Source organism: Tasmannia lanceolata, unplaced genomic scaffold (assembly GCF_043159265.1).
Source record: "Tasmannia lanceolata isolate RefF3 unplaced genomic scaffold, GAP_Taslan_0.1 ptg000018l, whole genome shotgun sequence".
Taxonomy (NCBI): Eukaryota; Viridiplantae; Streptophyta; class Magnoliopsida; order Canellales; family Winteraceae; genus Tasmannia; species Tasmannia lanceolata.
The window spans coordinates 10,698,222-10,725,148 of NW_027518695.1; the positions used below are offsets into that span (position 1 = coordinate 10,698,222).

At 39.1% G+C, this 26,927-nt stretch overlaps 2 protein-coding genes across 5 annotated transcripts; one reads left to right on the top strand and one right to left on the bottom strand.

Annotated features, from left to right (window-relative positions):
• Positions 1–1,482: 1,482 nt before the first annotated feature.
• Positions 1,483–14,385, bottom strand: LOC143851539 (Protein kinase superfamily protein). Its single transcript, XM_077361004.1, has 6 exons — positions 14,172–14,385; positions 7,091–7,428; positions 6,837–6,972; positions 4,421–4,557; positions 4,170–4,293; positions 1,483–2,060 (listed from the first exon to the last, which is right to left on the bottom strand). Exons 1-6 carry the CDS (start codon positions 14,221–14,223, stop codon positions 1,606–1,608), a joined length of 1,242 nt encoding a protein of 413 aa, XP_077217119.1. The 5' UTR covers positions 14,224–14,385; the 3' UTR covers positions 1,483–1,605.
• A 1,378-nt stretch (positions 14,386–15,763) lies between these two features.
• On the top strand, positions 15,764–26,290 carry LOC143851471 (rRNA-processing protein fcf2-like). Of its 4 annotated transcripts, none has more exons than XM_077360926.1 (6): positions 15,764–15,962; positions 25,100–25,354; positions 25,423–25,483; positions 25,593–25,664; positions 25,777–25,892; positions 26,018–26,290. In XM_077360926.1, the coding sequence occupies exons 2-6, from the start codon at positions 25,131–25,133 to the stop codon at positions 26,124–26,126; spliced, it is 582 nt and encodes a 193-aa protein (XP_077217041.1). In that variant the 5' UTR covers positions 15,764–15,962; positions 25,100–25,130; the 3' UTR covers positions 26,127–26,290. The 4 variants fall into 4 exon arrangements, with proteins under 4 accessions (XP_077217041.1, XP_077217042.1, XP_077217040.1 ...); XM_077360927.1 differs by having other exon boundaries at positions 25,130–25,354; XM_077360925.1 differs by lacking the exon at positions 15,764–15,962 and adding an exon at positions 16,100–16,282 and having other exon boundaries at positions 25,130–25,354.
• Positions 26,291–26,927: the final 637 nt, after the last annotated feature.

Here is a 26,927-nt window from a genome sequence, read left to right on the forward strand (position 1 = left end):
CTGCCACACGACCCACGGCGGCACTACTTACGAAGCCGCTCCATGAAACATGAAGGCTTCATCCAAGTATATGAGAAGTCAAACAGCAACATGCAAGATTAGGAATGTCACGATACTCTCAGTACATTCTTATTACACGTAGGCTTCATCTAAGTATATGAGAAGTCGAGATTTTATATGGTGTGAGGGCTTACAACAATTAGGTAGGGGTACAGCCCTTGATATTTGATCCAACAGCAGCTCACTTTTTGAGCTTTCTGAGGAGCTGCTGTTGGATCAAATGTCAAGGGTGGTACTTCCACCTTACAAAGGCCTTATTCTTGTAAGCACTTACACCATATATTTCTCAGGAGAAGTCAAACATTTTGACTGCCTCATCAAACCAGATGTTCCAACTACGAGGAGCTTGCTTTGACCCATAAAATGATCTCATCAACTGAGCATCTACAAATCAGAAAGCAGTGCACAAATGACTCCGGTGAGTCCAATGCTTGGAACTCTTGCAACTAAGGAAGGCTTTGCATTGATTCCAAACATTCAGTTAGTGTGTCTTGCAACTAGTGTTGTCAGAGTGTATGCCCAAATGGTGCCTCACCTGTTTCTTGAACTGATCTCTAAACTCACTTACATTGAGGCTTGTTTTACTCTGATGGCTCGTCCTTTAGATCCCTAAATCAGTTTGTAGTCAACTGAAGATTGGCTCAATCCTCCTTATGTTAGTGGAGACTTCCAAGGTTTAAAATTTCAGTGTTGGTTTCAGCAGCCTCAGCCGAAAGCAAAATTTCAGCGGCAATTTCGGTGTAAATCTTATAATTTCGGCCAAAAACTTTTAATTTCAGTTTCGGTGAAATTTAAAACCATGCCTGATCCTCAAACTTCCTTAATACCCCTTTCATGTTGTTTCATCTGTACACTTTCACAATTATGTTTACTAGAAAACATTAAAATCTTGTACATTTAGCCACGTTCAATCCATAAATATGCTGGGCTTGTAAGCCAGGCATGGCGATTGATTTGCTAGATCAGTTTGCAGTTTTATGAGTTAAAACTAAAATATATTTACATCGGTTGCATTTCCAAACCTGAGCAAACTCTTCCATCATCCTGCAGAAACGGAACAAGAAAGCAGAAAACGAAGACTTATCTGAGGGGGACTTTTTCCAAGTGACTAATCTTACTTGAGGACTTTCACCATCCTCTTCAGCGTGGGTACCTTTTTTTCTTGACCCTTTTATCGGGGATAGAATTCAAACATTCAAAGGAGACTCATCTAAGTGGCATGATCTGGACCATTCATAGAGTAGGGTCCAATCTTGATTAGCAAGCACAAGAATTTTATGACTGTAGCTCAGTTTCTAATAACCATCTTTAACTTGTGGTGATTATTTTATTGATGAACACTACTATTTCGTCTGTAGATTGGTTCCAATAGAAACCCATTTGGCGTGAGCAAACCTGCACACAATCAATCTCAGCAATTCCTAAAAGCAAACCCAATCAATCTCACATACCTTCTGTAATAGTTAAATCTTTTAAGAAAAATATAGAACAAGCACATGAAAAGGGCAGTTTATATGAGTCGTGTTCGCGCAAGGATCTACTTCGTCATCTCACCCTGCATGCCGCAGGGCCGCCGGTGGAAGAATTGGGATTCGGAGAAGCGCAAATTGTGCCATTGGCCGCAAGCCCCCTGTGCATTCGGTAATCGGGTTGTATGGTAACAACAGGGCTGAGTGTAGGGCCTTCATTAGCTCCTCTACTTTGTAAGGGCTCCAGCGTCTCAACTACGTCACTCATGAGGGGCCTTGCCTTGGGGTTTTGGCTCAGGCAGTAGTATGCCAAGCTGCAGGCCTTCTGTGCCGCCCTCACAGAGTACTGGTTTTCCAGTCGGGGGTCGATTATCTGCAGCAACTTTCGCTTGTCATTGAGCTTGGGACGGGCCCAATCAACCAAGCTCTGTTCCTTGCTAGGCCGGGTCTTATCCACGGACCGTCTACCTGTCAGAAGCTCGAGAAGGACAACACCGAAGCTGTAGACGTCACTCCGGGCAGTCAGGTGGCCTGATCATACAATAAAATGAATGAAATCAACAGCTCAAAAGAATCCACATCGGCCAAGTTATGAAGCCCAAGTAAAAAGGTATCAAGTCTGCAAAGTTTTAATTTTCAAAAGCTAAACAGATGCCAAGAATGTCATGAATTTCTTCAAGGAATAAGCATGAATGTCACTAGTTAAAAAATAAAGTTAAAACGTTGTGGGGTAATTTGCACATTTAAGGCCATTAGTGCCAATATAAGAACGAAAGGTTGGGTTTCATTGTTATGCCAAGTAGGAGGAGGTCTCGCCTATATCTGCGTGCATCGATGGATGGGCGACTGGGTCGTGGCAAATGCACAAAATGGTAGTACATGTCTGACTATGTATTAAAAAAAAAAAAACACTTTCTGTTCTTGTTTTTGCTTAATAATGTTTCATCATTCAAAAAAATGTCTCTACGTATCAATGGATGCGTGGCTTGATGAGCACAACAACATTTGGTGTCAAAATGAGTGCCAACGTAGGCATAAATTTTAAAGACTAAGATGAATTTAAACCACCTCAGATAAAAACAATGACATTCGATTCATGCTTTATTTACTAACATGAATTTAAATTACTTCAGATAACAAAGATAACATTCGATGCAAGTTATATTTCAGGAAGCTACTTGCAACTATAGACGCAATCTCTACTCATTTTAGAGATTCAGGATGTTTTCAGTTACTACGCAAGTATGGTGAGGTGCTGGTGTGCATATATTGATTCTTCAATATAGTAAACGACTCATTCATAAATATGATTAATCAATACAGTATACAACTCACTCATAAAAAAGTACATATGTATGTAGGTATTCTTATAAGTATGTTTCCACGTGCATTTACTCGGCAAAATGTAAATATATGCATATATGTATTAGCCATACATGTATGCGTCAGTTCATCCATAAAAAGTGTACAGAATTTTGAATTAGAATTTTATGCCCCAACATCACGAGGCAAACACCAGATCAAACTAAATAATTAGTTTGAGTTTTAATTTTTTCCAAATCCAATAGAACATAAAATAATGAAATAAATATGTGACAAATTAACTACCACATCAAAACCCAATTCATTTATAGTATTCCATTTTGCAATTTTATGTAGCGATAAGAGTATCCAGTGAAAGGGAAGTCAACGGCAGGAGTCATGAATCAATGAAATAAATCTGACTTTAAAACCAATAACAAACATCAAAATGTCAAAGTTTCGAATTAAGAGAAAATTGTATAATTCACATGTGACTTTTCTCAAACCTTATTCTACTTGAGTCATGAATCATTTCCCATGGAATTCATGAATTGCATGCATAGGAACTGAACATTATGCATATACACAGAGATGCATGTGTGCATGCTTATCTCTGCATCTATGGCAGATGCAGGGCTAGGATGCCCACATCAATTTACAGGAACCTAAGAACAGACCCAGATAGGAAGATATTATGCTTAGTGGATTAGTAATTACCCACGAGTAATTAGTGAAGCAGACATTTATAATAGCAAAGCAGACATTTTAACAAATAATTGGGTGAAATTAAAACAAGTTTACGAAATGAGGGTATTCCCATCAGGAAACAATAATAACAGAGAAAAAATCATGGACGATTGGAATAGACTTTAAAGTAATTGAGGAAATATCGCACAGGTTTCCAGAAAATAGCCAAAGCTTTCTTGCCTTACAGGAATGATTGAGGATTTGATGAAAACTAAAGAAATCCAGACGATCATTAGTCAAATAACAAAGTTGCCAATCCAAATGGGAATGAATATTTCAGGCATTTCTTTAGAATAGTCAAAAGAGTTCGATAAGTTTATGCATGAAAAATCTGGGCACTAGAGCCAACTTTGAATGAAAATTAGAAGTTTGGTAGATGGCGATCACTGAAAACAAGGAGCATTGAATCATCTCATAGAGCCAAAATGTCCTAATCAGTTTCAAAACAAGAACTTGTTTCTCATTTCAACGGCAGATTGCACAACTATTTCTTTAAGTCTCTGATCAAAAGAATTGAACAATCTTTCCAGCATCAGCAAAAGAACGAGATGCTGATAGAGAAACCCATTCCAAAAGGTCTGGAGGCCATACCGGTCATTACATACTCAGGTGCAGCATATCCATAGGTGCCCATCACACGTGTTGACACATGGGTCTCATCTCCCTGCGGTCCAGCTTTTGCAAGGCCAAAATCAGAAAGCTTTGCTGTGTAGTCCTGTGAGATGTAACAGAGAACCAAGGAGAAAAAGTCAAAAGAATCCAATAAATCCCCCATGCAATGTCAAAAAGACAGCCATAAAAAAGGTTTGATGGGTTTGTGAACTTTAAGAAACACCACTAACAGAGTCCAACAATATATTCGAGGTCTTGAAGTCCCGGTAGATAACAGGCCTTTCTGCGTCGTGAAGGAAAGCGAGCCCTTTGGCAGCTCCAAGTGCGATCATCATTCTCGTTGCCCAAGATAATGGAACAACCGCCTCTGAATGCCTCAAGGGAGAGAAGCTTTGTCAGCTTAAATCACATCAATGGCAATACGGGATACAAAAACTTAAAAAATCTTGGTCATGGAAATGTGTTCATAGCTTTAGGTTATTGAAGGGCAAGGAACTATAATTAAGTTTTTAAACTGAAATGTGTGTGCATGCGTGACATTTTGTGTGCCTGTGCTCCATGAATCATCTCAGAAAAGGGAGTGTAATAAAGCATCTGTAACTGTTATATCCATAAATAAATAAATACAATCATGGAGAAAAACCAGAGAAGATAGTGCCTCAAATAATTGAAAATGAACAAAATGAATGAGAAAAAGAGGACACATAAGAGCACAAGATATGAAAAAGTAAAAAAGGGGCACAATCATGAAAGGCCTATTAGTGTTCTGTTCTGGTCGAGCCTAGAGCTAAACGAACAGTGATCTAGGTTCCACATCACAACCTTTAGGTCACTAGGTTGATCCTAGCATGCTGGATGCATACCAGTATGAGGAAAAGGAGATTGAGACAGAAAAAATTTGATTGGAAGCATCATACCTGTCTCAGAAAAAGGATATTGAGTGCAGAAAGATTTTGATAGGAAACCCCACTACAGAGTTCAGGCCAGAAACGAATGGGGAACCTATGAAAAAGAGGGAACCTAACTTCCAAACAATCTATGGAAAAATGATTACTCCAGTTCATTGGATTGGATGAAAAAACAAATCATAAGTTGACCCTGGGATGACGAAGAAACAACAAATCTTTAGCTCATTGAATGGCAAAATGCATAACGATCAAGTAAAATATCAAATATTAGTAAAAAAATGCTTTATTTATAGAAAGCAAAAAAGAGGGGGCTTTGCTGTACATACAACACCATACAAGATGAGAGAGAGGGAGAGAGGGATTTTCAAATAGCTACGCATTCTGCAGTTCAAGGCATTATAGAATCTGTAATAAAGAGAAGCCAGGTGAGAAGGAAATCTTAGTTTGAATACATATGGAGAATATATGAGATTGAAAACGACAAAGAGGATAATATAACAGCGCATCTTATAAAGACAATACTACTGCCTCTGGTTAATCTGCTCATGCACTTGAAAACACAGATAACATCTAGACATATGGAAGCAAGACAATAAGAAATGACACCCAATGCACTAGGGAATGGATAACATGGGACAGATGCTTCCTTCCATGTCACTGCAAATGGAATATAGCACAGCTCATTGTAGTACGACACAAAATCTCTGGGAATTTGTACTACCTCATGCATGTGAGTGGCACTGTGGCCTAACAATTGCTGAAGGAACCATTGATTTTCCATTCGGATTTTATGATTTTGATTTGATAACGTGGCGACTGGTGAGTAAAACATCCTTTCCCCATCATACAGGTTTTGAGATGAGTACAAGCCTAAATTCCTATTGCTCTTGTCAGCATCTCTGTGATCAATGTTCAGGATTGACTTCTTTTTATTACATTGAGTTTGTACAGAAATGGAAGAGTGGCAGAATGATTGATGTCTCTGTACGAGTGGTCATGTTCAATTCCCAGATGCCACAAACAAGATTTTGTATTTTCTATCCAGTTTCTGGTGACAAGCTGCAGGATTATTTTCTCAAAAACGCCGGCATGTGGCAATGATAAAGAACCTGCTGAGATTTGGTAATCCTTCAAATGCCCTGGATAGAACAAATGCATTTCTAAAAGTTGGAAGTGAAGAAGATTGAAGGATCAGTTAAAGATTATATGAAGACTTGAGAAGTCGTAGGTTCTTGTTTAGTGGCAACACTCATCCAAATGGGATCAAATCACATCATGACTTCCACGAAAGATCATAACATATGTACCTGTATGCATATTTCATTCACAGGGAACAGTAGCATCCACCCTATTGGCCAAAGGGTAAAATTTCCATGCGGGCCTCATCTTATACTTCACACCAATATCAACATGCTTTGACTATTCAATAACAATAAAGGTTGTTTTCATTAGCAGGTTAAGCTTTGCACAAAAAACTGTTGGTTTTGTTGAAAATAATGTAACCTAAGCTGAAAGGTAACTTAAAACATGAGATATAGCCATGTCCAGAACATTATGAATACAAGGAAATGACGATTTGTTATTAAACAATAGACCATAAGGAACACACATCCAATGGAACAGAATGAGAAAACAAAAACACAAAACATGTGAAAAAAGGTACTTCTCAACGGCTACCAAGCTGCAAGCTTAAATGATAGTCATAAGAATACAAAAAGGGAGAAACATAAATTCATACTTCGGAACAAGTGGTTCTCAAGGCTGCCACGGAACATGAATTCATAGACGAGTAACCGATGATCATCTTCACAGCAATACCCGATCAACTTCACCAGATTTGGATGCCTCAGCTGCCCTAGAAAATTAACCTCTGTCTGAAAGAGAAATCACACACAAGAAAACATTTAATGTAGAACCTGAAATGCGACACACAACACAAAGATCAAAGGAAAATCTCCACAATCAAAGAAAAACCATATCATTAAATCTTACAAGCCATTCTCTATGTCCTTGAAGGCCCTCCTTGTTAAGGACCTTGACAGCGACGGGAAGAGATTTTAGGCCAACCCTAACATTCTCATCTATGTATCCCTTGTATACGGTTCCAAACCCCCCTTCACCAAGGACGTAATCTGAACGGAAGCTCTTCGTGATGGTCTCAAGCTCAAACAATGTAAACGCAATGACATTAATATATAACGCCACATTTTTTCTTAGATCTTCAATGTTTCGAGGGGTCGAAGGATCACTCAAATCTGAGAAAGAACGATTGTGTCTCTTCTCAGAGGGAGCATTTTTCACAGGCAAAGGGAACATTTGGAGTTGCTGAACTGCAAAAAACAAAAGGCAAAACGAAAGAAATATAGTTCAATATCAGGAGATTGAAGCATAAAGACAACAGATGAACAGATTGTCATGAATCATGAGATTTTTGTAAATGTATAGAATTCCAAGAAGTCCAAAACAGAAACCATGGTGAAAGTATCAGCTGATACTGAGACAAGACACCAGATACATCTCATATTTTCAGCTGGATGAAACAAAACAAGGGGTATGTCTTGCCCAAATAAATGTACTATTCATCCCAAAAAAATCCCATGTTATTTGACACAATGACTCTGATAGAAATTTAAAACAGCCAATGAATGTGTAGAGAAAGAGACAATAGGGACTCAACTTAGTGCAACTGCAAACATAGTGTTCACAGGTCAATTTCTGGGAGCTTTGGAGCTCAAGAAATGGTTTCTAATTCAGATTAATGGCAACTTACATTCCCAAAATGAAATAAACATCACATAATAATCAAAGCAACTAGAATTTTAATAAAGATCCATAGTTTTAAAATTAAGGGAAAAATACAGATACACCCCCTCAGCTATGGCCAAATTCCACTTCTAACGCCGTGGTATCGAAGGTACCAAAGACACCCCCTCAGCTTTCTGACATTGACTTTTCACCCTATAGTTCAAAATTCATCAAAGACACCCCAATTTCTTTGTTCCCGTCACATAACAAGAATTATTGAAAACTAAGGGGGTGTCTTTGGTACCTTTGATACCACAGGGTTAGAAGTGGAATTTGGCCATAGCTGAGGGGGTGTATCTGTATTTTTCCCCAAAATTAATTCAATAGAATTAGCTAATCGCAGTAGAAGTTCCAGCAATGGGTTCTAATCAAAAGGAAATCGGACCTTAATAATAATCTATCAAACAAACTAGATCAACTAACTAAAGTCTAACTATAGCCCAAAAAGATTATAACAGGATATATGGCTAATGCTGTTGATAGGTTCAGCGTATGAAGAAGGGGAAATGTGAAGAAATCGAGAAGAGGGGGAAAAGAGGGGAGGAAAGTCGACCAAATGGAAGTTCTCTCTCACATTTTTTCCGAGATACTACTTTTGGTAGGGATTCATGGATATTTATATGGAAGAGTGTTTTTAGGTTAAGTGGTGGGTACTAGGTTGGCCAAGAGAATGGAGAGAAAAGTAAAACGGGTTTAGGGGTTACAGCCAGTAGGATAAACAGGAAAGTGGGTCATGAGTAAGAATTTATAAATTGTGATCTTTTAAAGAGTACGCTGGCCATGGGTAAAAACGTATGATGGGTCATAGGCTTATGTGGACATGCCCCACATCTAGGCTAAACAAAATGGTAATAAATCATATAAAATACTACCTAAAAGAAAAATAACACGTCTAATAGTCTGATAGAAAAAAGCTAAATCTAACAACTAAGATGATTGCCGGATCACATCCGTTCCACCATATGGAAAGAACTTGACCACATCTAGTAGAAGTCTTTCATATGCTGAAACATATCCTCATGAGTCGTGAAGTCGTCGTAGTTGCACTACATCCAAAGAATACTCGATCAAAGAACATCACCTACAACGAGTGAGGTCTCTACTCAAATCTATGGCCATGGATTTAAATTTCGGTTTCGGTTTCAGTCCCTACCGAAACCCCTTTTTTTTTCAAATTTCGGTCATTTCAGCTGAAATTTTTACAACTTCGGTCAAAATGACCAAATTTCAGCCGAAATCCAAAATTTTCAGTTTTCTGTCCCAACCGAAATCCGGAATTTCGGAGGCTAAAATTTAAAACCATGTCTATGGCACATCACCATCGTCTGAAAGACAATATCGTAAGCTCTACCCTCTAGATGGTAAAAGCGCGATGATGGTAATCTTCAGCAAATCTCCAAGGTGCTGATGGTGAACGACTCCAACCACGAATCAGTCTTATTGAGGAAATGTCGTCACTACCCCCCACCCCCGCAGTCATCAGTCACCTTGTACCTCTCATTAGTCGCTCGCAGTTGCTCTAACACCTCTTGTTGTACCTCCTTGATGTGTTGAAAATCCTCGGCCACGACACTACATTGTCTAAGATATGACATATGGGCAAGATCTAGACGGTATATAATGGAATGGCCATAAGTAGTATCAAGGGAGCTGAGAATGGAACAAGTACATGTGCCTTGGGTAGAGTTAAGTCCCACTGATGAAATCCTTCGCAAGCTAAGCATCTAAATAAATTTCTGTAAGTGATCTCTCTAAACTTCGTCATCAGCCACCTCGTACCTCTCATTACTCGCTCGCACTTGCTCTAACACCTTTTGTTGTACATCCTTGATGTGTTGAACGAAATCCTTGGCCACGGCACTACATCGTCCAAGATATGATATAGGGGTAAGATCTAGACAATATGATAATGGAATGACAAATCTCCAAGGTGTCGATGGTGAAAAGCTATAACCAAGAACTGTTATCGAGGAAATAACTTCACTAGCCTATCTCCCCCCCTTCTCCATTGTAGAGTTGTCTCTTTGAAATTGATCAGTAGCCACATCATACCTCTAATTATTCACTCGTAGTTGTTCCAACACCTCTTGTTGTACCTTCTTGATGGATAGAACGAAGTCCTCAGCCATAGCACTACGTTTCCCAAGATAGAATAGAGGGGTACGATTTAGAAGGAATGGAATAGAAAGGCCATGAGTGGAATCAAGTGAGCCAGTAATGGAACTGTGGTAAGCAAACTCTATTAGAGGTAGAATTAGGTCCCATTGATGGGATCTTTCGCCAGTAAACTTCTCAAAAAAAAATATGCAGCAATTGACTACCTCTCTTTGTCCATCCGTTTGGGGATGATAGAAACTATTGAATGGAAATGTAGTCCCCATTGTGCTCCATAAAGTTCTCCATAAATGTCTTGAGAATGTCATAGATAAACAAATCTACATGAAATGAGACATCTCCGAGACCCTAACATAATGGCAACGATGGACTCAACCCTACTAACGGTCTAGATCAAAGATGCAATAATGAACTCAAATCTACTAACGAACTGACTCGTCCTTGTCCCTAATAGAGAGCATTGGCCCTATTAGCCATAACCTAGATATGTGCAATCGATGACTTGGACACCCTTACGGACTCTAGAAACAACTGAAACTCCTAACCAGAAACTAAGATGACATTAGACTACGGAAACTGACACTAACTTGGGATAGATCCTACGACGTAAAGACAACACTAGAGACTTGATTCCTACTTAAGGAAGCCCTAACTAACAGAAAACAACTAATCTGAAGTCTATAGGGAATTGGATCGACTACCTAGTGTGTGACAAATGAACAACTTAAGGCCTACCACTAAGGAGGACTATATCGGGACTTTTAATGGTGGGCTAAAAGTGATGGAACCCTACAAGGGATCTGAGCTCTGACCTTAGATACCAAATTTGAAGCGAATCCAGCTCAGATACCAATTAATGGAAACCTAGGGTTTGCATATCAATTTCGGGGAACTTTAGAGCACAAGAAATAGTTTCTAATTAAGATTAATAGCAACTTACATTCCCAAATTGAAATTAACAGTGCATAATAATCAAAACAGGTGGAATTGTCATAAAGACTGAATGCTTTAAAGTTAATTCATCAATAGAATTCAATTCATCCAAATAAAAGTTCCAACAGTAGGTTCTAATCAAAAGGAAATCAATTAACTAAGCAAAGAAATCAGACCTCTCATTTTCAAAAAATAAAAGAAAAGAAAAGAAATCAGACCTCAATAACAATCTATCAAGGTTAGTTTTGTGATCAATGTTTGCCAAAGTGGGAGAGACTAAGATCTTATGTGGGCAATCATTGGTCTAAGATCAACAGTCTAGATTGATTAATGAGATTAAGTGTGAAATTACTAGAGTTGCCCATTGACCAAAGTAATCAGTAAAAGGTATAAGCGTAATCAGTGCATCTCATCCTTATTAACATCATGCATCTCATCCTTATTAAGATGTAGATGATTGGTGTAGCTCTAAGTTCAACTACATCAGGAATATTAGTTGGTTAGATTGATTGAGCTACTTAGAGTTCTATTGTGGGTGGAACTCTAAGAGGTCTTTTTCACTGGACACCTGGTTGACCTGGTTTCTAATGGGGAAGATATCCTTATAGTTAGTTAGATGGTGACCGCTCTTTTAACAAGCATATGTAACTACTCTTGTTTGCAAAGCTTTTCTCGAGTGAAGTGAGGGCCCTCAGGAGAGAAGGACCAAAGCTAAACGACTAAACCGATAGGGCGCGGGAGTTGGAAAACATCTCCCTTCCGCGCTTGTGTGCTTGCGTGTGGGAGAAAGTCCCACCCCACAGATTGTTGAGTCAATCCTGGCTTCTGTTGGTTTATAAAGATCCTTTTTTTTTTTTTTTGATAGGCAAGCTAGGGTTAGGCACGAGTCGGGACCCCTACCAGAATTATATAAAGAATCAAAGAAATCGGAATTACAATCGGGGATAGCTAGAGCCATTGGCATCATTACAAATCATATCCATAAGAGGGGAGGGGACAGAATAAAGATCAATATCCACTCCCTTGATGGGGCAGTTTCTTTTGGATAAGAAGTCAGCAGGGCAATTTGCTTCTCTCCAACAATGAGAAATCTTCCATTCTTCCTTCTCTATAAGGAGGGACCTGATTCTCTCCAGGACGGGCTTTTTCCTCCAGGGACACTTAACTTCTCCTTTTATGATCTGCACAGCATTCATGGAATCTGATTCTATCCACAGTTTAGTGTTGTTCTTTTCTTTAGAAAGGATGAGTCCTTGCAGGATAGCCTCAAGTTCAAGGTCATGGATGGGACCGGGTTGAGATTGGAGGGAGAACAAGGCCACAACATCAACATCATGATTCCTCAGTAAACCACCAATGCCAGCACCTTCCTCCGTGAGAGAGGCATCGGTATTGAGTTTCGTCCACCTGGATTCAGGTCTAATCCAGTAGCACTCCCCCTTATCCTTGCTTGGGTAAAACAGGGGTAAGTTCATGTTGGCAGCAATGACTGTATTCTGATGGCTGAACTTGTCTTTGAGATTCAAATAGAGGCTCCTAGTCCTAACCAAGGCAAGAACATTCCTGAGAATGTATTGTTTATGGTTAGGCGACTTATCATGAAGCCTCCCATTACGCTCCATCCAGATCATGTAAATAGTAGCACCAAATGCAATACGAATTGCTGTCGCTGCTTGGCCTCTCCGTGTGAAATTTGTTCTCATCCATTCCTCCTCCTCTTGAAGGGATAGGCTTTGGTTTTCTCCTATGCGTGAAACGCCACAGGACAGACCTCCATATCCAGGAGGAAAAGGAGCATGAGAAGAAGAGGTGGTTCACTGTTTCTGCTTCTGAGTTGCACAGGAGACAGCGGGTCTCCGTGTTCGGTCCGAGGAAGAAAAGTCTTGTAGTTGCCGAAAGTAGTCCGCATGTCAGATTGAATCATGCCAAGCCCTTTGAGGTACACACTGATGCCTCGGATTTTCCCATTGGTGGGGTGTTGATGCAAGAGGGCCAACCCTATCTCGCCTTCGAGAGCCGGAAGCTCAACGAGACCGAAAGGCGATATACAGTGGAAGAGAAAGTGGAATCCTTTATCAGTATTCGAGCCACGAAGCAAGCTCTTCCCATCTGTTCCATATGCTATCACAATTCTCCTCAAATAAATGCTTAGACTGGGAGGTTGGTAAGCAAGTCTAAGCATTTTCTTTCACATTCTTTTCACATAGTAGTTAAAGACCTGAGTTCTAGCACTTAGCCCTACAAGGCACGTATATAAGGAAATGCTTAGATGCTCCTACTCCGTCTTGGTGGCTCAAAGATCTCAGAATTCGCATATGGAATGGACGGGAAGGCAGATAAATTTGCTAATCACAGCCAAATGTAATAGCATCATGTGCTGGAATTTCACGTTGAAGCCTAAATTGGTCCTTTTCACAAAATATAGGCCAATTAGTAATCAAAGTCGAATGTCAAAGCATCATTTGTTGGAATTACAATTTAATTTGTAATTTAGTATTTTTTTCCTTTTTGTTAGTAAAATTTTGCTCTTGGTGTGTTACAAAAGAACAGACAAATTCCAAATTGGCCAAAGCAAATACAACATGATAATCATAACAATAATAATATAAATAATAACAGCAATAAAATGTCAAGAGATAATATGGAGGCAACAAAATCAAGAAGATTTGTAAAATTGACCAAAATAACCATATGCCCTTCATTGAATTTGTAAAATTGACCAAAATAACCATGTGTCCTTTATTGAAAAAAAAAAAAAAAAAGTCTTTTGGTCAAAAAGTCTGATTTTGATGAGATTGAGTAGACTATATTTCTTCATTTATCCGTCTCAACTATCTCAATATTCCTAAATTAAAATAAGACATTTTACACCTCAAAAGGTTACAATTTTCATCACATAATTCAGGAAAAAAAAAAAAAAAACCCTAAATTCAGAGAATTCAATTGCTTACCAAAAAACAAAAAGAAGAATAAGAAGACAAATATTCAATGAAGTGTTAACTAGGAGAAACAAAAACCCTAATTCGTAAACCGGAATGCTAAAATGCGCTGAGAGAAGATCAAAAAGGAGGAAATCTGGACTTCACGAAGCTTGCTAAAATACGCATCGGAAACGTGGATACGATCTACGTGCGAAATGAAGAGATCAAAATAATGTATGATGAATCAAAGAGAAGAAGAAAAAAAGGCTAAAAAAAAACAAAGCCCTAGAAATCCAAACCTTGAGCGTGAGCTACAACGGCTGAGTCCTCTGTGCTTCCGCAGTTTCCCATATTTCTCCTCGACGGAGAGTCTCATTATTCGGCTACCGAAACCCTAGATATCCGTTTCGGTTCCAGACTCCGATACGCTCCGATCAAACTCCGATACGCTCCGATCAAAGTTCCCGTTTTCTTCTTCTTGTGTGGGTGCTTTTTTTTCCCGTAAAAATTATAAAAATCAAAGGGAGAGTGTCGCTGTCTTGACATTCGCTTTCGGATAAAATTACTAGAACACCCCTGGCTTCCTGCTTATCTAGGGGACAGTTTTATTTGATCCCTATTTTTGTCCGGGATATTATATCCCCAAAATCATGGAGTTTTTTACTTTATTTGGTATGATTTTATTGCCGGATAACAATGCACATTATCATTTTTCCCCTTTTATTCAATGAGGAATACTCGGGGTGAGAGCACGATCTTGGATCTTGGACCCACTAGAGGTCACTACGGCATCTGAGTCCCACCTTTGTTTGATCTGAGCCATTATCATGGAAAAAGCATCCTAATCCTAAGGCAGGATTGCAAGAAAAACAATTATTACTGGAAAATAATATCTGTGAAATTTTTTTCTTTTTATAATTTAGAGGGATATAATATGATTGTGGTTAATTGAAAGGGATATCATTTAGGGGTGCAACCTGGGTGGGGCTCACCTGAACCTGACTGGTTCAAACATATTTTGGCTCGGGTTGGATTGTGTTGGGGTTGGGAAAAGCCAGCCTGATTTAATTTCGGGTTGGGTTAGAGTTGAGTCCTTAGCAACCCTCTCCGTCCTATACTTCATTTTTTGTTTGGTCGTGTTGAGAAAATCCGCCAGGCAATCCGATCCAATCGTACACAAATATAATGGAAAAGTAAAATAAACAAGCCACAAGATGAACATCAAGATTTTACGTGGTTAGGCAAAGCCTAATCTACGGGCAAGAAACACGATCTTCCACTATGAGAAAAAAAAATACAAGGATTACAATGGATTAATCTCAAACCCACAAACCCGCAACCCTTTCCTTGCTTCTCAAACCCAAGACTGTACACCAAGAGAAAATTCCAATAAGAAAACCCTCTATTCTTCTTCTTCTCTCTCTCTTCCCTTCTCTTCACTTTTTCTCTCTCCTCACTCTCTCTATCTCAAAAAGCGGCCGACGCATCTTTGCCTTTATTACTAGAGAAACCTTTCTCTCATATGTCTTTCCAAAAACCCAAAATAGCTTCTTTTTTTATTTTTTGCATTTTCCTTTCAACGACATTCACATGATGTTTTTGCCTTCTGCCTTCTCGCCAACCATGGTGGGAAATAAGGCAACTTTCCCAACAGGTCGTAAGTGAACCCGAGCCCAACCCAACTCAACCTAACCCGATTTCGGGTTTGAATGGTTGGGCTAGGGTTGAGAGACTTAGATGCAGGACGGGTTAGGGTTGACCATCCTCAAAATGAGGCTTGGGTTGGGTACGGTTAGGGTTGAGGGAATGCTATCCAGGTTGGGCTCGACCCGACCAAACCCTACCCGAGTTGTATGGGAAGTTTTATAAATATTTTTCCTTTCCAGACCTTTTCACAAGTCGTTGCAAATTGCAATACAAACCGGGCCTATAAGAGGTAGAAAACTAGAAATTCACTTCCATGGAAAAGTGGAAAGGAAAACCTTCACGGAGTAGTAGAAAAAAGCCCTAACACGTCCAAAATCAAATTCGAAATCTGCATCAACCCTCTCCTCCACCGTCTTTAATCCTCGCTCTCGAAGGTCACAAAGGTAATCTATCTCTGTCCATTTTTTATTTTTTTTTGTGGGCAAGAGAAGCATGGTTTAGGATATCGGATTAGTGTATAGTGATATCTGTATTCCCTTGTTTTGACAATGACATTCCTCTCTATTTCTTAAACATGGTTAAACAACAAGAACGTTTTCAAGCTTACCCTTTTACAAAATCACATAACTTCCTTTGATCTGAGCCTTTTCTACGAAAGCACTCCCTGCTAAATCTCGTTTTTTTGTCTACCTCTTATATTGTGATTTAGTGTATGTTCTCTAGGATTCTTCTGTATGCGACCTATAACTGTCAGAAATATGAGGTAAACATATTTGGGTTTTGAGTCTGTTGACCAAAATCTTCATATATTCTTAGGTTGGCATGATTTTGATTTATGGTAATAGAATATTCACTTTTGGCTTTGGGCATTCTGTCCCTTTTTGTTTGAAGATATTATGTTGTGACTTGAGAGGCATGTTCATTCGCAATTATAGTTCATTTTTACTAGCATGATCTTATCATGATTTATTTTCTTTATAGTTTATTTCTTTGTGTGTTTTTTAATCCATTATAGCACTACTTATACGAAACTGGTTTATGTAGGCTGCTTTAAATTTTTTATTTTTTTATTTATTTTTTATTTTTTTTTGGGTTATTAAGAATTTTTTTTATGCTGCACTAAATTAACAAGTGGCATTCTCAAAACATTTTCTTGGTAAAATAGAGAATAGTCTAGACCCTAATGCAATTGGTCAATGTTTGTGAAATTAAGATCTATGAAAATTAAAACGAAAAAGGAATTGACGTCTAATAAGCAATCAATCAGTTGCACTCTCAAACTTAGATCTTTATCAGTTATATCGTACTAATGGTTGACAACTGCAGCGGCATCTCAAAGAAGAATAGTAATAATCGATGCTTTAGTGGTAACGTACTCCTTGCACAAGGAGAACATCTCGAAGAACCACAATGATAAATGATGCTTTGTTTATGGCTTGGCAGGAAATGCATTTGCAATTACTTCCCAGTCTATGAATTTGACTTTCATGGATCATGGTTACCAACAATTGGAAATTCATTAAATTAAAAGTCTCATTAAATCAAAGTTAATGGATCGATCTTCTTTGGGTTGAATGCTAATTTCAAAGCATACAAAAGTTGAGCAAACAATTAGTCTATCGACATAGAGGTCTCGGATCTAGGCTAGACAGAATTAGAGAGCTGGTAAAAATTCACATCTTAAAGACCAGCAACACCTTAGGGATCTCTTTTATGAGATTGGGAAAAGAAGCTGTTGTTTTCTTCGTGGCGGTGGAAATGCATGATAGATAGGAAGCTAGCTCCATCAGGCAAGCTCAGGCCTAAGGTTAATGGGTCCAGATAAGAGCAAGAGAGATAGCTCGTCTTGAGACTAAAGTGAACTATGCTGGGAATTCAGCTAACAGTGGACCTTTGGCGGGAAGAGCTAGAATTTGCATTAGAGATAGAGAGGAAGGAATCCTTCAACTGACAGTTGTAAGAGAGTTTATCGTAGCTGACAACCTCTAAGAGAAGGCCCGTGTGAAAGTAGTAGTTTTTAAGCACAAGTCTTTGGTCTTTTATCTTCAAGAGACTAAGTTAATGGGTATGTCAGTACTCAGTTTGAGATAGCTAGGCTGTAGGCATATGTTCACACTCTCACCTCTTGCCTCGATCAGTGTTTCACGTGGAATTTTGGTTTCCCAACGGCTTTGTTGGCGGCCTATACTCCCAATGATGCCACTCTTTTTAACAACATCTGGTCCGAAATTGAATCGATTCGTAGCAGATGGCAGATCCCTTGGTGCGTTGGGGATGATTTCATTGTCACTCTTTTCTTGAATGAGAGAGAAGGTAGCACCCATATCACCCCCTGTATGTCGGCCTTCTTGGACTTTGTGGGCAGAAATGCACTAGTTGATCTCTCGCTGTTAGGGGCTTTTTTTAATCGTAAAAGAAATTATTAAAACAAACTGGCAAAGCCCATTGGCCTAGTTGGTCAAGTAGAACAAAACTAAAAAGAGAGAAAATACAAAGGTGAGTTAAGGAAAAAAGCTAACTAAGGTGGACCATGACAGTTTGAATGCAGAAAGAGAAATTCAGAGAGAATTCTCAAGCAAAAAGATGACTCCCTCGAGGCCCCAGCTCGCTCTAGAGAATCTACATTTGAATTTTCTGATCACTAGACATGTCGGAAGTCTATGTAGTTGCCTTCCAGGTTCTTCAAGATCTCTTCTATAGCATCGACTAATCTCCACGGGTGTCTAGCATCATCTCTCAGCTGTCTGACCACATTGATGGATTCTCCTTCAATAATAAGTTGATCCAACTGTATCAAACAGTCTAATATCGTGAAGAAGCACCAGCATCTCTGCCTCAATAGAGTCTATTACACCAATCGGACTCGAGTAGGTCCAAATTAGACCTCTATAAGCTGCCCTCCGCAAACCTCCAATACCTGCCGGTCCAGGATTGCCGAGGCTCGAGCTGTTGAAGTTCAGTTTCAGCTTCTCCAGAGGTGGTGGTTCCCGTTTTGGGCTCGAGCTCTCCATGAAATGTTTACTCATCCATATTTCCTACCTCCCAAGACTTATAGAAAGATGCCACCGATATTCCTCTAAGGCAAGAAGGGTTGAAGCCTATTGGACAATGAATGAGATGATCTCCTCTGCAAACAGTCCACAGCCTTAACATTCACCTTTGAATACTCCTATTTCTTTCCTTCAAGACCAGACATGGAATGACAGTGAAGAAAAGACTCCATAAGATCTTACCTCGGTGAGATGAAGGGGAAAAATCCCACGATTTTAGAAGGCTGACACTGTGACTAGGGTGAACGTAGGAAACTCCAAAAGGACAAAACTTGAAGTACTAAAGCTTATAAGTGAATCCATAGTGAATGAGAACTTGTGTTCCACTCCACTTTCTCATTAGTTATATGTATGTTGTCTGTGACACTACTCTCTTCAATTAAAGCACACTAAAGAGTATGGGGAAATCCACTTTTAGTGTCTCATTTCACACGGTTATGAAGTAAAAATCAAATCTTCTCTCCATCGCTCACTGTGATTGGATCCCTTTTTCGAACAATGCCTTTACTTTTACGATATCTCTCCCTACTATTGTCCCTTTGACTCTATATCCTCTGAAACTAGATCCATATTGGTGCCCATAGTCATTCTCCTTAGGTGGAGAACTACTTTTGAATCCAAAGGTTTTAGACTGAGCAAGACTAAGATACAGACTATGGAGTGCAACTTTAGTAATGTAAGGAGGCGGGGCGAGGATGTAGTAAATATGACTGGACAGGAGGTACCTAAGAGGGATAGCTTTCACTATCTTGGTTCAATCTTACATAAGGAAGGAGAGATTGAAGAGGATGTTAAACACAGAATAAGAGCAGGTTGGTTGAAGTGGAATCATGCTTCAAGAGTTTTGTGCGACCGTAAAATACTTACCAAGTTGAAGAGCAAGTTTTATAAGACAACCGTGAGGCCAGCCATGCTGTACGACTCAGAATGTTGGGCTACCAAGAAGCAGCATGTGCATAAGATGAATGTAGCGGAGATGCGAATGCTTAGATGGATGTGCGGCCACATAAGGTTAGATCGAATTAAAAATGAAGACATCCGTAAAAAGGTGGGGGTGGCACCAATTGAGGAGAAGATGAGAGAGCACCGCTTAAGATGGTTTAAGCATATCCAACGTAGGCCTTTGGATGCTCTGGTGAGAAGAAGTGATGCGTGCCAAGTTGATGGAGTAAAAAGAGGTAGGGGAAGACCGAAAACAACTTGGGTAGACAATGAGGAAAGATTTGAGGGCTAGGAACATAACAGAGAACATGACCTTGGATAGGAGAGAATGGAAGAAAATGATCTAGGGGTGGCCAACCGGTTCGGTTCTCGGTTCCTTTTTTTCGGTTCTCGGTTCTCGGTTCCATGAATCGTAAGAACCGTAGTACACAGTAGGACCGAACCGAACCGGACCGAACATAATCGGTGCGGTTGGGTCCGGTTCTTCGGTTCTAATGGCTAATTATTAATTATTAATTATAATTTATAAAAACTTTTAATTAAAGTTATAATATAAGTTACTTTCTTATTATAAGAATAGTATTAACTATTACTTATTAATATTATAAGTAATTTATATTATTAAGTATATGTATAATAGAAATATAAAAATATTATATATATATATATATATTCAAAGTTCGGTTCTTCGGTTCCGGAACCGAACCGAGAACATTAGACCCGGAACCGAACCAAATAATTTCGGTTCTTCATCAGTGGAACCGAACCGGACCAAAAATATTTTTTTACAGTTCGGTTCCGGTTCGGTTCTTCGGTTCTGGTTCGGTTCTGGCGACCCCTAAAATGATCCATGTAGACGAACCCAATTAGTGTCAGGATTAGACTTAGTCAATTTGAGCCGGGTAGATCCTTTCACCTTCTTCATGAAATTTTTTTAAAGGATTCATTAGCCGGCCCACTTGGGTAGACAGTGAGGAAAGACTTGAGGACTAGGAACATAACAGAGAACATGACCTTGGATAGGAGAGAATGGAAGAAAATGATCTATGTAGACGAACCCAATTAGTGTCAAGATTAGACTTAGTCAATTTGAGCCGGGTAGATCCTTTCATCTTCTTCAGGAAAATTTTCTAAAGGATTCATTAGCCGGCCCCAACTAGTTTGGGACAAAGGCTTAGTTGAGTTGAGTTGAGTCATTCTCCCTGGGTGCTCTCTATCTTTTCCGTATTCCCACACCCACTTTATCAGCAAGGCTTTATTCATCAAACTCAACTTCCTCAAGCCAAGCCCTCTTTTGAGAGGCTTGCAAGCATCATCCCTATTTACTTAGTAGTATTTTTTGCCATCCACTATATCGTTTCCTCAAAAGATCCTTTGAAGATATCTTCAAAAAAAAAAAAATTCCTTTGAAATTCCTCCATTATGTGAATTACCGATACCAGACAAAGCAATAAGGACATGAAGTAAAGAGGGAGATTTGCTAGGACAACCATGATCGATGTAATTCTGCTGCTGAGTGAAAGAAGTGACTTTTTTCAGAGGGCTAATTTTCTTTCCATTGGTCCCATAGACTTTGGGTCAGTCTGCCAATACAGAGGGAAAGCCCAAGGTAAGAATTCTAAATTTCTCCTTTTTTTCCTCCCATGGAATCAACAAATATCACAATTTTCAGATCTTCCAGCCTCAACCCCATAATTAAGGATTTAGAGAAGTTGACCCTCTGACCCTCTGACCCTCTGACCTGGCATTACCTCAAAACATCAAAGAATAGCCTTTAAGTTTCCCAAGGTACGAATTCTAAATTTCTCCTTTTTTCCTCCCTTGGAATCAACAAATATCACAATTTTCAGATCTTCCAGCCTCAACCCCATAACTAGGGATTTAGAGAAGTTGACCCTCTGACCCTCTGACCCGGAATTACCTCAAAACATCAAAGAATAGCCTTTAAGTTTCCGAGCTTTCACATATTAGAGTTGCTGAAACGTAGTTGTCGTCCCCATAATGCAGATGTGAAATTTCATCCTATGATTGAACCTTTTTGAAATCTTCGAGTAGACCTTTAGATTGGCCTTGTCTATCATTCATCTAAGCACTTCTGTTAGAATCGTAAAAAGGAATGTAGATAAAGGATCAACTTGATGAAAACCTCCCGATGTCTTGAAATACCTTTGTGAGTCTGGTTAATCAGAATCGAGCACCAAACAGACAAAATGCACTTCATCATCCATCCTCTCCATATTCTTTTGAAGCCCGTCCTACTCAAAAGATAATGTATGCAATTCCATTCTCGTTTGTCATATGCTTTTTTCCATATCTACCTTACAGAATACTCTGGATTTGCCCGGTTTATGATGGTAATCAATGCACTATTTGCCAGTAGGGCACCATCGAGGATTTGTCTACCTTTAATGAATGTGCTTTGGACCATGGAGTTGATATCTCCCAAAATACCCTTTAGCCTGTCTGCGAGGACTTCAACTAAGATTTTGTAGATACTTCCTACAAGGCTGATAGGCCGGGAGTTGCCCAATCGATCTGCTCTGGCTTTTCTGAAACTAAGGCAATGAAAGTGGTCCCGTCACACCTGGTGATTGCACCACCTTTATAGAATTCTTTAAAAAAATCTATGGTATCTTTTCTTAACCGTTCCCGATCCACCTGATGTGTAAAAACCATCCGAGCCATGGGCTCTATCTTTGTTCAAGGAGAATATAGTTTCCTTGACATCCTTCCCTAAAAAGGGTCTTTGGAGCCAAATCATGGGCTCCTCGTTGAGCTCCGAGAAATTTACATTTTCTGGTTTAGGAAGGGATAAATTTTCCGAGGGATATAGCTTTTCAAAGAAAGAGATGAGTTCCGAAGAGATGGAATCCTGATCCTCTATTCTTTTGCCATTCACTCTCAGGGCCAAGATTCTGTTACATCTTCTAAGATTCTGTTACATCTTCTCACGCTGGCAATACTTGGAAGGAAGCAATGTTCTTGTCTCCCTCTTCAAGCCATTTGGTTCTAATCAACTCATTAAAGGGTCTTACAAAGAACCAACTGAGTGCACATGGATTGGGGAAGACAAGTTTCACAAGCTAGTTGGAACTGTCTTTCAAAGATATGTTGAAGTAGATTCGTCAAAGCTGATTCTTCTCAATTGATGGGGATTGATGCAGCCTAGAGAGGGGAAGTCTCAGATAATAAAAGGTGAAAGAAGGGTTGACGATGACCCTTCTTGCTGATATGACGATGTCAGCACAATACCTTGTTGATGTCAACATTAAATGGGGCTGTTTTTTTATTTTTATATGGATTTTATATGGGTTTTAGAGTCTCAGTTTGACTTCATTTAGGGACTGATTTTTGGCTGGAAGCTTCGATTTTCACTTGTAGTTAGAAAATCCAAGTTAAAGTAGGAGTCTTTTAGGTATGTTTTAAAGTTGGAAAGTATCTAGGATTAGGAGCCGTTACTTTGGAAAGGTTTTGGAGTCATAATAGGAAAAGTATATGGTCTATATACAACGTTCGTTAATGTTTCGGTCTAAATATGCGAAACATGCAACTTTTTAAATAAAAAAGTAAAATTTTTCTCGACATTTCGATAGAAACCCAGACAAAAATCAACTCCACTCGTAGAAAAGAGAAGAACAGCGAGATTCCTTTAAGATCTTTCTAAAAATGACAAAAAATAAAATAAAAACCATTGGTGAAGAATTTTTCCTGGATTTCGGCCGTGATTTCGTACCGAAGCCGAAATGTTTCCATTTTGTTGATGATCGAAACCGAAATTTAAAACCTTGGTTAGAACTACTGAGAATGAAAACAAGAGAGTAATGGTTTCGGTTTGGTAGAGACTTTGTAGAAGAGCTACATGAAGTAAACGATATTGCAATTGAAAATCAAAGCATTAGGCGCTGATCCAGCGAGCTGAATTTGGCTGTCTTATAGCCCAATTCCAAATCTAATATGAAGCTGTTTTGACACACTGTGTTGATCAGTCTTGTAGTTGAGTGTAAGAAATTAGATCTATATAGATTACACTCAGCAGTAGAACAAGAATGAAGCTGAACTGCAAATATGCTAGGCACTTGTATTTATAGTAAGAACACATTCAAATCTGGACAGACACGAGCAGGTGCTGAATCTTGCTTGTGATCTCTAACAGCTCTCTCCGGTCGTTCTTGATCAAAAGATGGAGGAAAGAAATTTAAATGATAGGAACTCTTTGATTTCTCACAGTAATGGCAGCAGGTTCATAACCATGGCTTAGGCAGGGAAGAACGGGTTTTGATATAAATGTGTCATGAATTTCAGGATAGAAACAATGATGCAGAAAAGTAATACAAGATTGCAGGAAATGAAATGAAATTGAAACACGAGGACGGTTACATCCAAGAACAATGAGAGAAAGGAAGGAAAGGGAGGACTTGCTGTGAAGAACCTCCCCTACTCTTCCGTGGAGAGAGAAATCTCTCCTCCTTGAGCCCTAGTCTCTCTACGAAAACCTCCAAACACTCTCTCTAAGTTTACAAAATCTGGACTAAAATCTCTGCACCTCATGCCCATTTATAGGCAGAAAGAGATGGCTCTGGGGGGGTCCATCTGGTGCCAACTTTTGGACAGCTGGATCCAACTAATAAGAGGTGATGTGGCACGAGGACAGCTCAGCAGATGGCATGCCAGCTGTGATCTTGGTGATGTGGCACACTTGTCTTATTACACAATTTCAGCTCACACACGCGCGCGCATACACCACAACATGGCTGTCTTGGCTGAACACACACACACACATTTGAACACATTACACTTTACAAATGTATAAACTAAGTCCATGCATCAAGCCAAGCCAAGCCAAGCCAAAGCTCCCCTTGTCCTCAAACTACTCTTGGTCTTTGAGAGCTGTTGTCCTCGCTTCACTTTATTATTCATGAAAGCAAAACTAACAAGTCTCTACTCTACGCCTATACTTCTTGGCCATGCTCCCCATGTCTACATCACATTGGGCACACATTATCTCTTGTATAGATAAGTATATATGTGTAGTCTGTGATTGCTTTTTTAACTCTTGGAGTGGGATCACCTTGACCCCCTGGGCCTTTGTTCTCATTTATAAAAAATTCTTTACTGGTAAGTTTCGAACATAAAAAGAAAAGGAAGAAGAATATGGACAAGTTGTTGTAGTGAGGCGATATGTCATCCACAAATTGTAGTGGGGTCTTGGAGGAAGAGAACTACTAACTTTGAAACCTTCAAGTGCGCCTTGCTCTTCCACGGGGTAAGCCAATGGCTTAAAGTTTCTCCAATTAATCTGAAAAGTAAGGGTGAGAAATGGACTAAAATCAAGTGAGACTTGGACTCAACTCAAATGAATTGAGACTTGGGTAATGTAAAAGGATTACCTTTTTAATAACGTGAAAAAAAACCCCCAATAGGGCATTAAAAAACATGAAAACTCAGACTACCCATAAGGTTTGTGCTTGACTGGTTTGTGTTTGAGTTGACTTATTTGGATTTCTTTTGTTTCTATTTGCTAAATATATTATAGAAGGTTTATTTTTTTACACTGAATATATTATAGAAGGTTTATTTCCTTTGTATAGGCTATACTGCATAAATCGCATTTCATTCAGAATGTCAGGAAACAAGCCAACAATTGGCCTTTCATGGGCACCAAAAGTGCCACCTCTATCTTCCGGAACAAAAAACAGCTCAGAGAAATCAGAATGTCTACCACAAAATACGGCGTATAAGCACAATGCTGAGCTTGTGGATGGGCTGTTTGTTCCACCAAGAGACCCAAGGAAGTTGAATAAAATGTTAAAAAAACAAGTGAAAGATACAACTGGCAAAAGTTGGTACGTGGGTGAGATACTTTGTGTTTGTACTTTAGCGTTTAAGGTTTCTAAATGTTTCTTTTGCATAGGTTTGACATGCCAGCCCCTAACATCACGCCCGAGATAAAGAAAGATCTCCAAATACTAAAGGTGTCGTTCTCTTTATATATTTTTTATCTAAACAGTTTTCATCATTCAAAAAAAAAAACTGTTCGCTTTTATTTCGTATGGGATCCTGACAGCTATAATTGTGCTGTAGTTGAGAAGTGTTATTGATCCAAAGCGACACTACAAAAAGGGCGATCCCAAGGCACTTCCCAAGTATTTTCAGGTGAGTACATGTATCTTTGTACTCAGTGAAATATCTCATTTATTGAGAGGTACAACATGGTCACTCACTATGTATTAGCTCTGAGTAACTAATTGGTCAATTTTCATTTTAGGTGGGCACCGTGATTGAATCCCCATCGGATTTCTTCTCGGGCAGGCTTACTAAGAAAGAGAGGAAAGCAACACTTGCTGAAGAACTGCTCTCTGATCGTTCCCTTGGAGATTACAGGTTAGGCGATGCCATAATTATTTACTCATTGAACAACATTCTCATTTTATTTGTTGCAACTTTGGTTTGTTACATTCAGTTGCTAATTGAAATGCAATTTGAAACATTTCGTTTGTGACTAATAGGAAGCGCAAGGTTCGAGAAATTGAGGACCAACATCGTTCTGTTGGGGTTGAGAAGTGGAAGATCAAGGGTCGCCAGACTATGAAGCGTGCCAAGCAAAGAAGGCATTAAGTTGTATTTGTCAAAGGGTTGATCAAACTTTACAATATGTTTAATCTTTTGCTTCTAGATGACTGAGCTACTTGGGGAACCATGGTGGTAAGTGTATAAATTGCTGGATATGCGTCTCTGTAGATGTTCAATTATCTATTTGAGAGCAAAACATTGCAGGGGTCTCGAAACAATCTTGAAGTGAAAAATTGTTCCAACAATGTGCTCTTAGTACAGGTTTTTTATCTTATCTCTCCATAAAACATCTGATCAACTTGGGGAGATGACATATGCAATCCTGTTTCAATAATGGCACTCTTTTCATTTTGCATTTCTCATCTATTAAGCGGTAACAATTTCAATATATTAACATTCAAGCAGTGAAGTGTTTAATGAAGTGAGGAGTGCCATATCAAAACTTGTGTGGAAAGAAGAAGAAATAACAACTGTAAGTTTATACTCTGTCTAGACATTTGACAGCAATGCATGCTAAAGTCTCCATACACTGGAAAGGTGATTAGCACAACCATAGGAGGAAACTTTCCCTTCAGTCTCCACCGTACACTTGGTTTAAGCACAGTGATTGGAACCATTCATTTGCTGGGACCTGCAATAAATCGACCACCAATCAGTTCTTACACCAACTGGATTATGATAGATATAAACATTATTATTGTGAATCTTCTATATTTAACAGTCATTACTCAGATGGTTATGGGTTTTTTTATCATTGAGATATTTGAAAGGGGGACTACCTTCCTTTTAGATGACCTTCTAATCCTCCATTGATTGAGATATTCTAACCAGAGTAGCCATTACACA

What these genes read in the sequence shown, in the direction of transcription:
- LOC143851539 (XM_077361004.1), bottom strand. Translation starts at nt 14,223, where the DNA reads ATGGGAAACTGCGGAAGCACAGAGGACTCAGCCGTTGTAGCTCACGCT. An exon ending in AAGGACATAGAGAATGGCTT is followed by an intron (nt 6,973 to 7,090) that starts GTAAGATTTAAT and finishes TTTCTCTTTCAG; the next exon opens with ACAGAGGTTAATTTTCTAGG. An exon ending in TGAGAACCACTTGTTCCGAA is followed by an intron (nt 4,558 to 6,836) that starts GTATGAATTTAT and finishes TGAGGCATTCAG; the next exon opens with AGGCGGTTGTTCCATTATCT.
- LOC143851471 (XM_077360924.1), top strand. Translation starts at nt 16,254, where the DNA reads ATGCGACCTATAACTGTCAGAAATATGAG. An exon ending in ATAACTGTCAGAAATATGAG is followed by an intron (nt 16,283 to 25,099) that starts GTAAACATATTT and finishes TCCTTTGTATAG; the next exon opens with GCTATACTGCATAAATCGCA. An exon ending in AAGATCTCCAAATACTAAAG is followed by an intron (nt 25,484 to 25,592) that starts GTGTCGTTCTCT and finishes ATTGTGCTGTAG; the next exon opens with TTGAGAAGTGTTATTGATCC.